This window comes from Stenella coeruleoalba (genome assembly GCF_951394435.1).
Source record: "Stenella coeruleoalba genome assembly, chromosome: 1".
NCBI lineage: Eukaryota > Metazoa > Chordata > Mammalia > Artiodactyla > Delphinidae > Stenella > Stenella coeruleoalba.
The window spans coordinates 4,373,907-4,389,584 of NC_137169.1; the positions used below are offsets into that span (position 1 = coordinate 4,373,907).

Genomic DNA, 15,678 nt, shown 5'->3' on the forward strand with positions numbered 1-15,678 from the left:
GCACAGTGGTTAAGAATCCGCCTGCCAGTGCAGGGGATACGGGTTTGGTCCCTGGTCCGGGAAGATCCCACATGCAACTAGGAGCAACTAGGCCCGTGAGCCACAACTACTGAGCCTGTGTGCCGCAACTACTGAAGCCCGCGCGCCTAGAGCCCGTGCTCCCCAACAAGAGAAGCCACCGCAATGAAAAGCCCGTGCACCGCAACGAAGAGTAGCCCCCGCTCACCGCAACTAGAGAGAGCCCGTGCGCAGCAACGAAGACCCAACGCAGACAAAAAAAAAAAAAAAGGAAAGACTGAGAAAGGGTAAAGGTGGTCCCTCAGGAGGGAGGAGGGGTCCTGGAGGTAAGGCCTGGACTAAGGGAAGAGAAGAGGCAGAGGGAGGTGGCAAACTTCCCAGTTTGTCCCTCTCTCATCCCCTCCCCCTGGGGGTTCCACAAGTCCAGGACCGCCTCATTGACATGTAAACGAGGTGCCCCTATAAAGGCGGTGCCGCCTCCAGTGGTCTCCGCTACGACAACATGGGCACTGAGTCCGAGACCCAGGGCAGCTCTGGCGGCCCCGCCGGCAACTTCCGCAAGGTCTGGGGTCCTGAGGGCTGCGGGGGTGAGGGGTGAGGCAGAGCGCGAGAGGGCCAAGGCCCTGCCCTCTAACTGCTGCTCACCCACAGATCTCCAAGCCGCTGATGGAGAAGAAGCGACGGGCGCGCATTAATGTGTCGCTGGAGCAGCTCAGATCGTTGCTAGAGAAACACTACTCGCACCAGGTGAGAAAGGGGACTCGTTGGAGGTAAGGGATGATACGGTCCCCAGCCTCATCCGCTCCAGCCCAGGCTGCGGTGCTAAGAGCCCTTTCCACGGATCCCCAGATCCGGAAACGCAAGTTGGAGAAGGCAGACATACTGGAGCTGAGCGTCAAGTACATGAAAAGCCTTCAGAACTCGGTGCAAGGTAGCGGGATGGCTTGGGGAGTCGGGCGAAGAGGCGGGGGAACTTGTGGGGTCAGAGCCACGGAGTCTACAAGGCCAGATAAAGGAGGGATGGACGGAGAAGAACTGCTCAGGGCAGTGGGCAGCTGAGTGACAAGGGGGCCCCATATTGCTGTGAGTGGGCAGGCAGCAAAAGCCCGGCTGGCTGTGGAGTTGTAATCCGGGTGGGCGAAGGTCTGGACCCGGGAAGGGGGGAGCGGGTTCGGGCTGACTCCCCTCCCTTCTCTTCCCTCCCTCCACACTTCTCCCCTCCCTTGCTCTCTCCTCTCTCTCTCTTTCCTTTCCTCCTCCTCTCCCCTCCTTTCCGCATTTCTCTCATCCGCTCCCCTCCCCCCAGGGCTCTGGCCGGTCCCCAGCGGAGCCGAGTACCCGTCGGGCTTCCGCGGCTGTCTACCGGGCGTTAGCCAACTTCTGCGGCGCGAAGAGGAGGGCGGCGACGGACTGCGCTGCCCCCTGGCGCACGAGCGCGCGGGTGGCAGCACCATGGACAGCGCCAGTTCCGGCCCCGAGGCGCCCGCGCGGCGCGGCCCCGGCGCCCCCCCAGTTTGGGTCCCTGCTCCGGCCGCCGCCGGCTCGCGGTCCCCGCCACCCCGGCTCCTCTTCTCTGGAGGTCTCCCCGGTCAGTCCACCGGCATCCCCGCGCCGCAGTCGGCGTCTCGCCGCTTCGCCGAGAGCCCGGGGCCGGGGCTGCGCTTGTGGCGGCCCTGGTGAGGATCAGGTACGGCCTCGGACTCACAGAGGCCCTCGTCTGGCCTGGGGACGCAGAGACTGTTTTGGACGGCCGGAACTCCGGTCATCGGTTCTGGTCCCGGGACGGGGTGGCCGGGAGGGTGCCGCGTCTCTTCGAACTCGGGGAAATACACGAAGCTACGATTGGACCGGGTTCTGCGCGTCTAGGCATAACCCACCCCCCACCCCAGCCCTACCCACTTAGGCCGGACCCGCTTTCTCCTCCTCCCACCTTCCAGTGGGGCTGGGAGTGGGTGTCCCGGGCTGCGCCCCTTTCCCAGGGCCCCTGGCGGGCAGCTCGTTCCCGCCCCGCGGCCGCGCCGCGGTGGGAAGGTCGCCGGCCGCAGCAGCACAGAGCGGACCCCTCGCAGCGAGGAGAATCGCTGCCCCGCCCCTGCCCATTCAGCCGGCCAGGGACGCCCGGTTCCCACCGGCACAAAGCGCGCCAGGCCCCGCCCCCCCAGCAAGGGGCCCCCATCCCATCCCCATCCTGGACCCACTCGGCTTCCAGGGATCCCCACCCCCTCCGCACGCGGCGCGGCCCACCCGCTGGCGCACGCTCCTAAGTCTGCCCTCTCGGAAGCCCCCTCCTTTAGCGACCCTGCCCAGCGCCCGCTCAGCGCTGTGGCCCCGCCCGGTAAGATGCTCCACCTACCGCCCCGGCCACCCGACGCTTGGCTCCGCACGGCTTCTGGTAGGGACCCCGCGCACTGTCGCACCAACTTGGGGGCTGCTAGGGCACACCCCGGCTCCTCTCAAGGGAGAGTTCACTTCTCTCCACTTGGAAAAGACCCCGGCCCCGCAGAGCCCCCGACTCCGGACCTCTGGGGCCTCCAGGGAGCCCACCACCCTTGACAACCCTGGCAGTGCTGTGCGACGGTTTACTCGTCTGAAAATGAGGTCATTGCTGTGCCCGGACTCGAGCCCGGGGCTCCCGGCGGGGAAGCCTGGGGGTGGAGGACAGGGACCCTGCCCTGAGCCCAGGAAGAGATCCTAGCACCTCCTCCCACCAGCTTGAAATTCAAAATAAGAACAGTGCGAACTTCTGAAATGGGTATAAAGAGGCCATGAAGGTTCTAATTTCTCCCGTGATGCCTACTTAGGTGAATCTTTTTGAACTACCAACATCAACTTTGTATAAAACGTTTCTCATTTTGGGCTGCCCCTGCCTTGCCGTGTGCTAAACCCGTCCTGGTCAGACCGCGGCGAGAGGGCGACCTAGCTCCCCTACCGCACCACCCAGCGGGCTCTCCGGTGCTGGGGCGGGGCTCCTGCAGTGGTGGTCCCGGGGCGGCCTCTCGGCTCTCAACTTCCCGACACTTATCCTTCTGCCGGCCACCAGGTGGCGATCTTACATCGCGGACCCAGGGCACGTCCTCCGAATTCCAACCCAGGCTGGTGGGCGGGTCAACCGGCACAATGGGTCCTCCTCCCCTAGGCACGGCTCCAACTGCTCTGCCTTTCTCGCCCTCCAGAATCAGCCTCACTGGGATTAGTGGTCCCTGAAGCCAAACCTGGGCAGGGGCTGCCATCTGCACTCATAGGTCATCTCCGCCCTTTATTAGGGCTTTGGAACCCACCAGGCCGCTCCATCCTGCTGCTGCCCCAGGTCTGACTCACTCGCTGGGTGGGGCCGCTGGATTTGCCTAGAGAAAGGGGCAAGTCCAACCCAAAGGAAGGGTGCACTAGCGGAGGAATTCAGGACCCAGAGGGAGAGACGTTTAGGGGCAGCTGGCCAGCGGTGCTGTTAGGTTCTAAGTGTTTCCATGAAATCGGCCTCGGATTGCCTGGTGCAAATCATAGGAAGTTTTTATTCGATTCTGTACAGAAGATAAATGCTCAGTTGTCCAAAAAAACTACAAACGGATCCCTGGCTCTGGGCTGGGTGGTGGTATGAAGACAGAGCTCCCTCCACAGTGAACCCAGGGCCAAGCTGCTCTTCAGGGCAGCAAACAGGCCTGGAGGCAAGACAAAGTGAGAGAGGGAGCCCCACGCTCCGGGGGCCTCTGCTTGGGGTCCTCCCTCCTCTTTAATAATTTTGTAAAAACCAGGACTGGAGGGACTTCAGGGGACCACGCCTCCCTGCAAGTATTGCCGTTGGATATGAAGTACACAGATTGGATATGAAAACCCAAGGTGACCAATCGGCCGGCGGGGGTGGGGAACGGTGGCTAACTGGCTGCCTCTGCCCCCACATCACGTTGGTCCTTGAAGGCACAGCAGCGTTGGCGAGGCAGGCCTCCCATGGCTGAGGCTGGACCGGAGGCCCCTGCCTTACTCACCTGTGGCCAGCTCCTCCCGCCAAGTTACCCCACAGCCAGAGACTGAAGGGGCCTCTGAGGGTGAGACAGAGCTGCGTAGTCCCCCCTCTTCTCCCGGCTCCCAGAGGCCTCTCTGGAGCTGGGACCCTGTCTGGAGGGTGAGGAGACAGGCTTGGCCACCTGAGGGGCAGAGGCAGTGCTGCAATTCCAGAGTGCAGAGTAGGAGGGGAGAGGGGGTAGACCAGCTCCTTGCGGGCCCTGGAACCCCCTCCAGATCTTCACATGGAGGGGCCACTGCAGGGAGGCAGGGGGTGGAATGAGACAGTCTTTGCATTCACCCCGGCCCCTCCAGCTCAAAGTCCACAGCTATTCCTGGGCTTCTCCTTAGCCTGAGTCGAGGGTCTTCCTCCACGCAAGACCCAGCAGGCCCTCCCAAGGGCCCATGGCCAAGCCCAGGCCCGCAAGAGGTCTGCCCAGCATGGAGAGCAAAAGAAGACCCCTGCCCCAGGGTGGAGGAAGACTCTTACCAAGGACCAGGCCTTGAACCCAGAAGCTGCGAGGCCTCTGAGGCAAGATCCCTTCCTGGCCAGACCTGCACAGTTGGGGGTTGGCACCAGGAGAAGGAAGCCCGCTCCCCCTTGGCTTCAGTTTTCTCCACCACGTACCCACGACCTTCGTGGTGGGAGTCACAGAGGTGGCTGACGTGTTGTGCATAGGCAATGGAGGCACAGTGATGAGGGTGGGATGCTAACAGCGGCCAAGGCGGGTGTGTGCCAATGGTGATGGTGCGAGAGTGTTGTGCTTTAGCTTGGCTGGGGAGAGTTCTCAAGGGGGCCAGGGGCACTAAGTGTGGGAGGCCTCAGGCTTGGGGGCCACGCCAGGCCCCTGAAAACTGAGCCCCACAAGGGACCCATGGAGGGTCCTCCACTACTCACTCCCTGTCCCCTCGGTGGCGGCCGGGGCACACAGACCAGGAGACTTGACCAGACAGTCCTGAGAGCTAACATGGTCACCTGCTCCTCACAGATACGGAAACCAAGGCAGAACAAGTCAGCAGGGGGACCTGCTCAGAGAACTTGGTTTGGGCTCTGAAGACCCCTGTGCTTACAGACCCTCTGTACCCCACCCCCTGAGGTGTGACAGTTGCAGTGCAGAGTGGGAAGTGGCTGCAGTCTGCTGGCTCCTGCAGGGCTGGGCTTTGTTCCGTTCGGCGGTAGCCAGCTGCCCCGTCCGGAGCCCGCCTTTTCCCAAGCCCCAGCCTCACTCTGCCCAGAGGCTGGTCCGTGCCCAGTGTGGTCGTCCGGGGCGGGCGTTGCCCCTCCAGGCAATGGCCGCTTCCCGGGCGGCACACAGCCGCCGCCCCGTCAGGGCTAGCGCAAGTCCAGGCGCCGCCGGCGGCCTCAGCGTAGCCTGCCCCGAGCCTGGGCCGGGTTAGGATGGCATCTTTGGTGCTTTGGCCCCGTGGGTGGCCCGGCCCGCCTGGAGACTTGGGGAGGCGCCGGCGGGCCCTAAGACGCCGAACCCATCGAGTCCGAGTGCAGCGTGACGTAGCCCGACGACTCCGAGGGCGAGCTCAAGAAGCTGCTGATGCTGCCGCCGCCGCCGCCCGCCGCGCGCAGGCCCCCGGGTTCGCCCCACGACGCGCTCAGGCCGGTCCGCAGGGTCCTGGAATGCGCGTGTGCGGCCGGGCGCGGCCCGGGGCTCCGTTGCGCGCCGCCGCCGCCGCCAGGGGGCGCCGCGTCCCCGCCGGGCTGGGCGCCGTCGCGGGGCAGGGCGCGGACGGGGAAGGGCCCCGGCGAGGCGGGCTGGCGGCGCAGGGCCTGTGGCTCCCGCTCGAAGGCGGTCAGCGCGAAGGCGTCGGGCAGCAGCGAGGCCGAGGCGCAGCGGGCGCCGGGCCCGGCGCGGCGGCGCGGGCTGCCGGGGGGCGAGGCGGGGGCGAGGCGCGGGCCGTCGTCCAGGGCCGGGGGACGCAGCGACAGCAGGCTCTCGGCCGAGCGACGGCGCGGGCGGAAGGGGGGCGCGTCCTCCGCCAGCAGGCCGCCGCGGCTCCGGTCGGGCCCGCCAGGCAGCACCAGGGCGGCCAGGTCCTCGCCAGAGCCCCAGCGCGGTAGGAACGTGGGCAGCGGAACGGCGGCCCACACGTCCGCGTCATCGTGGGAGAAGCGTCGCGTGGGCGGGACCTGTCAGGACCAAGGGGTTAACCCGGGCTGCCCTCCTGGAAAAGGGGGGCCTAGCCTCCCCTCACCGGGCAGGGCCGCCTGAGGTCAGGGACCAGGCCTGGTCCAGGGCACCCTGGTTTAGAGCTGTGAGATTTGGGGCAAGTGACAATCTCTACAAACCTCAGTGTTGTCATCTGTAGCTTGGGTCAGCTGGGGAGAAGTCCCTTTGAGTAGGGTGCTGAGCCCCAAGGAAACAACACAGGCACCAAATGGACCATCCTCCTAGAGCACCAGCGAACTTGGCCACAGGGGCTGGGGTGCCGCCCATGGGTCCACCTGCACAGGCTCTGTGACCTGGGGCCAGCCCGTCTTGGGAGGATGAAAGCCAGCCCCAGGAGCTGTGGCAGGCGTGAGATGAGCTCAGAGAGGAAAGGCCTTGGAGAGGCATATTTGCATCTCCAGCCCTGGCTGTCCCTACCTGCAGGTACTGCATCTTGTCCTCCTGCAAGGGCCGCAGAGGGTAGAACTGGGGCAGGTCCCCCTCCAGGGCAGAGAGCTCATACTTGGCCGTCCTGTCCAGGGCCACAAAGTCACCCCCATAGCTGTAGTCCAGGGAGCGGTCCAACACTAGGTCTGGGGGGATGCCACCTTCCAGGCTGGTTTCTGCAGGGCGGGGCAGAAGCTTAGGGCCGTGGAAACTTGGGGGCATCCAGGAATGGGTCCCAGGGACCCCCAGAGACACGCAGTGCTGGTGGGCTGGTTAACAGAAAAGGAGAAGGGCGGGCTCCTCTATTCAGATCCTGACTCTGCCACCTTTTAGTTGAGGGCCTGGGGAAGTCACAGACCCTGAGCCAGTTTCCTCCTCTATGGGGGTGAGAACTAAATAGACACAAGGAGCTGACACTGCCTGCCAGGTGGCAAGGGCTCAGCCCAGGGTCACATTATTGCTGCTGGCAGGGAGACAGGACCGGTCTACAGGAGCCCCGGGGCAGTTCGCCAGGACCCCTAAGGTTGGAAGCTCCAAGAAACACAATCAGGCTGCAGTCCACAGCCACTCTGTTAACAGAACGTCTGATCAACTGGAACCCTGGGGCGGCCAAGCCATACAGGGGAAGGCCCCGTGTGACACCAGGCTTGAGTCCTTGCGGGGTTTAAGAACCTTTGGGGTAGAACAAGGGGGCTCTGACAGCTGTTATCCCGCGGACCCCCAGTGACCTCACCCAGGCGCCACTCTCCCTGGGGGGCATGCTCAGACCGTCCTCACCGTCACCCGAGTCCTCGTCGTTGGCCATGAGGGCCATGCACTTCTCCCAGACAGCCTTGAGGTCAGCGCGGTAGCGGTCGCAGGCCCAGAGGAATACGGGCAGCAGCAGGGCCTGGGTCACTGAGCACCAGAGCACACACAGTGCCATCCAGGGCGCCGAGGCGTCAGCCCACAGGCTGCTGAAGCTCACCACCTGTGGGCACAGGGCTGGGCCTGGCACCCGGCAGGACCCCCATCACCCAGCTTCCCTTCCCGGCCTCAGTTCTCCCACCTGTGGGGCAGGTCTGACTGCCCACCTGCCGGAGGCGGGGGAGGGGGAGACAGAGGGGGAGGGGGAGACGGACAAAGCCCTGGGGTTTTGGGCAGGAAAGAGACAGAGTGTGAGGGGAGAAGTCCCTGCCCACCGACAGCCGCTGGTGTCAAGATGAACAGTCACAGCCCCATGTGTGCAGAGCCCTTCACAGTGCAGCAGGTAGCACTGGGCACGGCCTCCCTCATTTCACCTGTGACCGCCCAAGGAGGAGAAGGCGTGGATTACCAGCCCCTTTTTGAGAGCCAGGTCTCGAGTCTCCCAGTTCAGGGACCTTTCTACCATCCCCGCTGCTCCATGGCTAGTGGCCTCCTTGGCCCTGCCCCTACTCTGAGGGTCTAGACCTCAGACCCCAGAGGTCTAGAATCAAAGTAGTTTCTGGGGGTCAGAGGATCCAACCAGGTGGCCTTTGGGTCACCGCCTAGGGACGCCTCATTCGTCTGCTCCCAGGAGAGTTCATTCCCCCACTGAGTGACATAACTATTCCTCTTTCAGAGCAGAAGTGGGCATGATGCAGACATCATGTTGGTTCTTCCATGCGAGCTGTGTGACCCTCAGAAAGATGCTAAACCTCTCTGGGGCTCAGTTTCCTCATCTGTGAAATGGGCCAAGAACACCCCACAGGGTGAGGTAAAGATTCCAGACACCGTACCAGGCCGGCAGCATGGAGTGGGTTCCACAAACGGCCCTGAAGAGAAGCTGGGGGGCCCTTCCCCCACTGCTGTTCCCGTCTGGCTCTGCAATTTCACACACACATCTTCCCTCTATCATCAAAGGACTGGGGACACCAGGCCCCACTGCACACAGGAGGACTCTACCTGGGGGGTACCTGGCCCACTGAGGGTGGGGCAGAAGGTCACCCCTGACTATGAGGCTGCCACACCACCTGTCACCTTCTGGAGCTTGGGTCCTGCGATGACTCCCTGCCCAGCTGCTAGGATGAAGCCTCTATCTGGTCCTTGCCCCTAGACCCTTCCCTGTCCAGCTCCATAGCCTTCAGGGGCAGGGCTGGAGCCCTATCAGTGGGAGGGCTTGTCTTTGAGTCCAGACGTCATTCTTGGGCTAGGCCTGGGGCATAGCCTCACAGACAGGACCCCAGGCAGCCTCGGGGGACCTTGGACCCTTGCTGGCAGGGTCTTCAGACCAGCCCTCACCTTGACCTTCCTCAGCTCCTGGGATCAAGTCCAACTCCCCAGCACATATTCAAGGCCTTCCCTGCCTCCCGATTCAGGATCAAAGCCAGTTCTGCCACACTAAATCCCTCCTCTGTCCAGCCTGGGACCTGGACCCACCAGAAAGCCTGTGGCGTGTCACCCCACCTTCCATACCCTCTGCATCAAATGGGTCTCACTCAGGTCAGGAAAGTCCCCTGCCGTGTGACAAAAGACCCTGGTCTCTGCAGCCACCTGACGTGGGTTCAGATCCCACCATGGATGCCCTGACTTTAGGCGGGTCATTTGACCTCTCTGAAGTTCAGTTTCCACCTCTGTAAAATGGGGATGATGATGATGCCTCCTGAAAAGATCGGGTGTGAGGATTCAACCACCTAACGCCTGGAGCACGCCCGGCCCCAGGGCTGTCCCAGAGCCCACGTCCCCCCGCCAGGCTCACCCACCAGCACAGGGAAGCCCATGAGGCAGTCGTATATGACGACGATGGTGGCCACCAGGCCGGTGATCTGCAGCGAGGTCCTGGCGGGCTCGGAGCCGTCGATGGAGGAGCGGCGCTTGCCCTGTGCGTCCTCCACCACGATGGTGGGCACGGTGAAGGCGTGGCGGTCGGCCCGGCGCCCCACCTGCACCGCCAGCGTCTGGAAGAGGGCGATGGCCGTGCAGACCACGCCCATGGCCACGCTGCCGCCCACCAGCAGCAGGAAGCAGACGCCGAAGCCCAGGCCAATCTCAGCCACGATGAAGTGGCAGCCGTGGGTGTAGAAGCGCTCGCTCGTGTCGTGCCAGCCGACGGCAGGCAGTGCCGACAGGATGAAGGACACCATCCAGATGCCCATGAGCGTGTGCACCGCCTGCTTCTTGGCGTTGCTTAGCCTGGCATGGGGCGGGGGCAGGACAGAGGGACCTGGCGTCACTCAAAGGGTCTCTCCAGAGGCCCCTGGGGACCGGCAGAGGGTCCTCAACTGCCCCAGCCCCGCAGTCAGCACATCGTCACGTCCTTCTCACCGAGCCCTTCTGCACTGGACACTGTACGCACCCACGTACACCTACACGCGCTCGTCCCTGCAACCCCAGCACAGCATGGGTGCGGCACACCGCACAGGGACCCTGTCCCCACACCGAGGGTACCTGCGCGCTCAGGCACCCACGTCCCCCTCTCCAAGGACACCAGATGTTCAGGCGCACACGCCCAGGAACTCACCGGTAGTTGACGGGCCAGCGGACCATCCACATGCGGTGGTAGGAGAGGGAGGTGACGGAGAAGCAGGTGGCCAGGGTGAGGGTGTAGAAGGTGGAGACGAAGACCTTGCAGAGGCCCTCGTTCCATTCGTAGTCGGGGCGCTGGCGCCGCAGCTGCACCACAGCGTAGGTGGCGATGGGCACGGCCACGTTGAGCATGTGGGTGGCCGCGAGCATGCACAGCAGGAACTCCAGGGGCTTCCACTTCTTCTGCTTGGCCCCCACGCTGAGGATGCCCCACGCGTTGGCCAGCAGGGAGAGGCCTCCGCAGGCCAGCCAGCCCACCGCGCTGCCAGGCAGCCGCCGCTCATCACTCATGGTGCAGATGGGAGCTGGCCGGCGGCTGGGACATCCTCCTCAAGCCAGGCCTCAGCTCCGAGCAGCAGCCCTCACACGTGGCGGCCTGGGGACACCAGGGACCGTGAGCATCTGCAGTGGGTTTGGGGGGAGCCAAAGAGCTCTCAGGGACTCTCCCTTGGGCTCTGGCAGTGAAGCTCCTGGGGCTCTTGGGAGTGCGAGATAGAGGGGGTCCCCTCATGCTCCATTGCCTGTCTGGTCCTGGCTTGGGCTGGGCCGCTTCGCCCTCCTCTGCTCTCTATGGAACCTCCTGGCTCCCAGGGGGTGTATACAGGGGTGCTCAATAAGTGCACATCCCCTCACCTCCACCTACTCCTGGTCAAGGTGCGGCACCTAGGCTTCCTTCCAGGCCGCCTGCATCCTCAGGGAAGCCGCCAGGCCGGGCCCAGGTGGGCGCTGTGCCGCGTGTGTACCTGGTCCTGTCCCAGAACCAGCCCTCTCACCATCAAACTCCCCAAATCCTCACGCAGCCCACGCGAGGCACCCCCAGTGCATGCTGGGGGCCCTCACTTTCATTGGTCCCACTTCCTTTGGCCAATGAGGACATGCCTGGAGGATGAGTGCCCTGAACCTCCCCTGTAAGGAAGGGATGCTCTGGGGGCCACTCTCGTGCCCACCTTGGGAAAGGGCGGCCTGCTTTACCCAGGTCAGCCCCCAGCAGGCCTTCCGTGGCCGTGCACGCCTGGCAGGCCCTGGCACTACCCCGGGCTGGGGGGTACACTAAGCTCTAGTGTACTAGCCATGTGGCCCCAGCAAAGTCCCTGCACCCACGTCCTACTCTGAAACGGGGACGATGAGGCTTCCTCCAGGGGGAGGCTGGGGCGGACAGACGCCGCATCTCTAGCGCCTGGGGCGGGCCCGGCTGCTTGGGATGCCGCAGGCAGCATGGGACAGTAGCTGGTCCAGGGACCAGAACCTGCCCCCGAGGACAGCCTGTGGATAGGTAGGAACCAGGGACCTAGGACGCGGGGCAGGAGGCACGTGTTGGGGAGCCGCCCCATCCTGCCAGTGGGCCTGGCGGTGAGTCCCCCAGCTTCCCAGCTCGGTGCGTCCCTGCGCAGAGCACTGGCCGGTCCCTCTGACGTGAGGCACCCCACAGCAGGCCCCTCTGGCCACAGCCTGGAGCAGGTGGCGTGGGGGACAAGTGCAGTGCTCAGTGCAGGTCTACTATGTACGCTGCCCACACTTGGGCCTTCTCACCCTCTAGCCTGTGTAATCTCATTGGCTGCAAATTTGTTGCCCCCAACACTTATGGGCACCACTGAACCAGACACAGCCACGTGATCCTTCAGGGACTGTCTCCAGCTTGGGGTGGACAGGCCATTGCAGGCCCCTGGCGCTCAGGACAGGGGAAGTGACACCTCCCAGCCTGCTGCCAGGCTCCCCTGCTTGTCTCGTGCAGGGTGTGGCCTGAGCCCCACGGACACCGAAGGATCTCTTGAGTCTTGATGGGTGTCATTCATCTCTGTGCCCCTGCAGTGGGCCTGTCCAGGCCCCTGACCCACAGGAGGAGTCTAATCTGGACCACACCAGTGCCCACTAAGGGCCTTTTAGCGGGGGCTGGGGGACTTCTGGGGCCAGGGAACTTCCTTCCCAAACATTAGGCTTCTGCTCGCAAAGCTGCCGCCCCTTCCCCACCCCAGACCCAGCGTGGGGGGTGAGGTGGCCCTGCTGAACCCTCCACCAGCCGTTCTGCTGTCCAGCAAGCCTCCTTGACTTCAGCATACAGAGGCCACTCGGTGTGGGGTGAAGAGCTGTTAGACTCCAGCTTTAGCTCCCCAGCCAGTCACGTGACTCAGCTGGGCCTCAGTTTTCTCATCTGTACGTAGACATGATAGTCCCTATCTGCCTCGAGAAGTGTGTGGGTAGCCGGTAAGCTATGCCAGGGAAAGCGCTTAGAATGGAGCCAGGCACACAGTAAGTGCTCAATAAATGCTTGCCACGTAGATGTCTGTACCAAAGACCTCCCTGCTCACTGAGCTACGCTGTCTCTTCAAGACACTGAGCTCAGAGGTGTGCACGAGCCTTAGACCTGCAGGCAGACGCACAGTCACCCCAGCCAGAACCTGGGACAGCCCAGCTTGGAGGGTAATGAGGCTACACACAGCCAGGTGGGGTGTCTGGCAGCCCACCAGGGGTCCAGAGCGGGCAGAGGCTTACATTATCAAATAGAAAACCGGATTTGGCATGCACGTGGTGGGCTGCCATCTATTTCTACTTGCATCGCGCCGCCTTGGCCGTCAGATTGGGAGGCCTTCCCTCAGAAGCCCAAGCAGGCAGGCTGTCTGACTCTTGTGACCCTGCGCCTGGCCCAGCCCACACTGCCCACCTGTTGATTGCTGGTCCAGAGCGGTAGGGAAGGTGCCACAGGCTGCCACTGGTACAACCCTTCCTGGTGCCGGTTCTTCCCTGAGTCTAGCCGAGCAGTGTCTCACTGCAGGGAAAGGCCCTAGGTCTGTGTGGGCAGGAGAATGTGCCCTACAAGTAGAGGGAGGAGGCAATCCTCCTTCGAACAGGCACGCTCCCCTCAGTTCGCACCCCCAGTGATCTTGTCTGAAGGACTGCCATCGTTCCCATTTTACAGATGGTTAAGGGGAGGTAACCAAGCTCTTAGGTTCCCGAGCCAGGATCCAAACTCCACTCGCCTGACATCAAAATCCTGATGTCTGAAACATTAAAATGCTCAGAAACTTGGCATTTTTTTGTTCCTTGAGCTGAGGTTGTCTTTCTGGGCCTCCTGCCCCTGCAAGATGGGTCCTACTGTCCCCACAGTGCAGATGGGAACACTGAGGCTCAGAGCCCAGTGCAGCACAGGGAGGAAGTATGGAGGCTGGCTTTATGGACTCCTGAGCGTGGTGGTCCTGCGATGGGGGAGGAGTGTCACCGGGGTGGGGTGGAGAGCAAGGTCTCCAAATGCAGAGTGAGAGGGGGCTGGCTCTGCGGAAACAAGGAGACCCCCTTCTTCCAGGCCGGTGACACCTTCTGTTCATTCTCAATCACAGGGAGCAGGGGACACTAGGGTCCAGGCCCCAACACTCCAGGGGTGTTACCGCCCCCTATTGGGAAGTTTCTCCCGCAGCCCACTCAGGCTCCGCAGCATTTCAGGACTGGGCTTCCCGCTCCACCTGGATCCCGGAGACGCTCCCTGCCACCCCCCGCGCCCCCCCCAGGACACCGCAGTGCAGGCTGCAGGTGTGGCGGACCTGGGACCCACCGGACTCTCTCCGCAGGGTCTGCGGGCGGGGCTCCGGCGTGACGTCGCGGCCCCGGGCCAATGAGGCCCCACGGCCCCCGGGCTCTATTGCGCAACAAAGAGAACCCAGAACTTGAAAGGATTCCCGGGCTCAGGCTGCCGCCCCCAGGCTGCTCTCCGCCGGCGCTGCTACCCATCAGTCCCGCAGGGCCCCGCTCGGCCGCCGCCCAGGGCGGAGCTCTCGACGAGTAGCCTCCACATCTCCGCCACGCCCGCCCTCCACCCTCGCGGTCTCCGCTCCTCTGTCCTCCGATCCCCCGCCCGGCCAGGCGCGCGGTCCTGCCCCAGCGGGGCCCCCAGCTCTGCCCAGCCCCGAGGGCGCGTCCGAGCGTCGGCCGCGAGCCGAACGCTGACGGGACTGCGGTCCCGGACGCCTCCCGAGTTACGCTGGGCAGGGGTGGGCCCAGGACCCCCAGAGCGGCCATCCCCGCCCCCTGAAAGCAAGCCCCCCGGGGCGGCGCTGCCAGGCTCAGAAGAAGGGGCGGACCCCGGGGAAGTTACCCCGAAGGTCCCCAAGTTGGGGGGAGGGGTGCGCAGCCTTAAGCGGAGCCCGCGGCCATCGGACAGACCCCGTGACCGACCAACCACGGACAGCCCCTCCCTGCCCAAAGTCCTCCCGCCGGGGGTCCCCTGCCCTGCCGCCCCCGGGCTAGGGCGGCGGCGCTCACCCTGCATTCGGGCGCCCGGGGCTCCAGCTCGCTGCTCCCGCCTCCGGCTCCGGCTGCGGCTCCCGCGCCCCCGAGCCGAGCGCGGGCCGCCGGGGACCGCGTGGGTGGCCGGCGGCGGAGCGGCCAGCGGGCCGGGGCATCCTGGCGGCGGCCGCCCGTGGCCTGCGCGTTCCGCTCGGCTCGGCTCGGCCCCTCGGCCCCTCCCTCCCTCCGTCCCTCTCTCTCTCTCTCTCCCTCCCTCCCTCTCTCCTCCCTTCGCGCCGCCGCCGCCGCCGCGCTCCGATCCCGCCGCTCGGCTGGCTGCGCCCGGGCGGCCGGGGGCGGGGGGCGGAGCAGGGCGCCGGCCTCCGAGGGCGTCTCCACACCGCCTCTCGGACCGCCCAGCCCCTCCCCTCGGAGACGCGGCCCGCCGCGTGTGTCTGTGTGTCTGCCGCGCGTTTGTCTCGTACCCGCGGGGGCGCGCCCTCCGCATCCGCGCCTCCCGGCCGAAGACCCCTAGGGAGGGCGGCGCCTCTCGCGACGCCTGGATCAAGCTTGGGCCTGTCGCTGCCGACTCGGGTCTGTCCATACTCCCGACGCTGGCTGCGAGCCTCCTGGGGAAGACCTAGGCCAGGGGGGCCCGGGGCAGGAATGGACAGTGGGGACTTAGGGCCGGCGGTGGGGGGCTCAGTGAGGCCTTCCTGAAGGAAGTCACATCTAAGGTGAACTATAGGGGCGGGGCGTAAGGAGGACTTGGGGGCCCTGAGGACTGGTGGCCTCTAGAAATTGGGGAGTCGTTTATGGGGGGGAGCCAGGGCAGGAAGAAGTGAGGTTGGGTCAGCTAAGGATTCAGACTTACCCTCGGGCCTTTGGGGGGGCGGGGGGTTCCACCGCGGGAACCAAGTGAATGGACCACTGGGCTGCCTGCTGGGTGGTTGTCCCTCCCCCCATGGGCTCCGAAGTGTTCTCTGTGAAGCTGAGACCACGACCAGGCAGCTGGGAGAGGCCAGGACCTGCGACCTGACACCCCTGGCCCTCTCTCTTCCCTCCCTCAGGAGCTTGCCTTCCACTTAGCACTCCTAGCAGGGCACAGGCTGTCGTCACCTCTAGGCTAGGTGGGGAAACCCATTAGTCCCCTTGATGGGGTTCTCTGGAGACCCAAGTCACAAGAGAGAGTGGCCTCTGGCATCCCATCCTGCCTCTTCTAGAAAGCCAGGGACCACACACACCCCGGACGAAAGGCCTCTGGAGTCACTCTGGGCTGCCCCGCAGGGCACTGTCCTGCCCCACAACCGGGAGC

General features: G+C 64.4%; 2 protein-coding genes across 4 annotated transcripts; one reads left to right on the forward strand and one right to left on the reverse strand.

Annotated features, from left to right (window-relative positions):
• Window positions 1–669: 669 nt before the first annotated feature.
• On the forward strand, window positions 670–1,698 carry HES3 (hes family bHLH transcription factor 3; the record flags this gene model as incomplete). The annotated part of the gene is made up of 3 exons (XM_079926184.1): window positions 670–765; window positions 868–949; window positions 1,325–1,698. The coding sequence occupies exons 1-3, from the start codon at window positions 685–687 to the stop codon at window positions 1,696–1,698; spliced, it is 537 nt and encodes a 178-aa protein (XP_079782310.1). The 5' UTR covers window positions 670–684.
• A 1,694-nt stretch (window positions 1,699–3,392) lies between these two features.
• GPR153 (G protein-coupled receptor 153) lies at window positions 3,393–14,602 on the reverse strand. 3 transcript variants are annotated; one of them, XM_079915373.1, is made up of 7 exons: window positions 14,400–14,602; window positions 12,808–12,912; window positions 10,084–10,524; window positions 9,326–9,755; window positions 7,401–7,593; window positions 6,615–6,799; window positions 3,393–6,157 (listed from the first exon to the last, which is right to left on the reverse strand). In XM_079915373.1, exons 3-7 carry the CDS (start codon window positions 10,437–10,439, stop codon window positions 5,486–5,488), a joined length of 1,836 nt encoding a protein of 611 aa, XP_079771499.1. In that variant the 5' UTR covers window positions 10,440–10,524; window positions 12,808–12,912; window positions 14,400–14,602; the 3' UTR covers window positions 3,393–5,485. The 3 variants fall into 3 exon arrangements, with proteins under 3 accessions (XP_079771499.1, XP_079771498.1, XP_079771497.1); XM_079915372.1 differs by lacking the exon at window positions 12,808–12,912; XM_079915371.1 differs by lacking the exon at window positions 12,808–12,912 and having other exon boundaries at window positions 10,084–10,550.
• Window positions 14,603–15,678: the final 1,076 nt, after the last annotated feature.

Excerpts from the sequence above, each read along its gene's own strand:
- GPR153 (XM_079915372.1), bottom strand. The coding sequence starts at position 10,439 with ATGAGTGATGAGCGGCGGCTGCCTGGCAGCGCGGTGGGCTGGCTGGCC. Across the intron at positions 9,756-10,083 it reads CGCTGGCCCGTCAACTACCG|GCTAAGCAACGCCAAGAAGC; the intron begins GTGAGTTCCTGG and ends GCCCCATGCCAG. Across the intron at positions 6,158-6,614 it reads ACAAGATGCAGTACCTGCAG|GTCCCGCCCACGCGACGCTT; the intron begins GTAGGGACAGCC and ends TGGTCCTGACAG.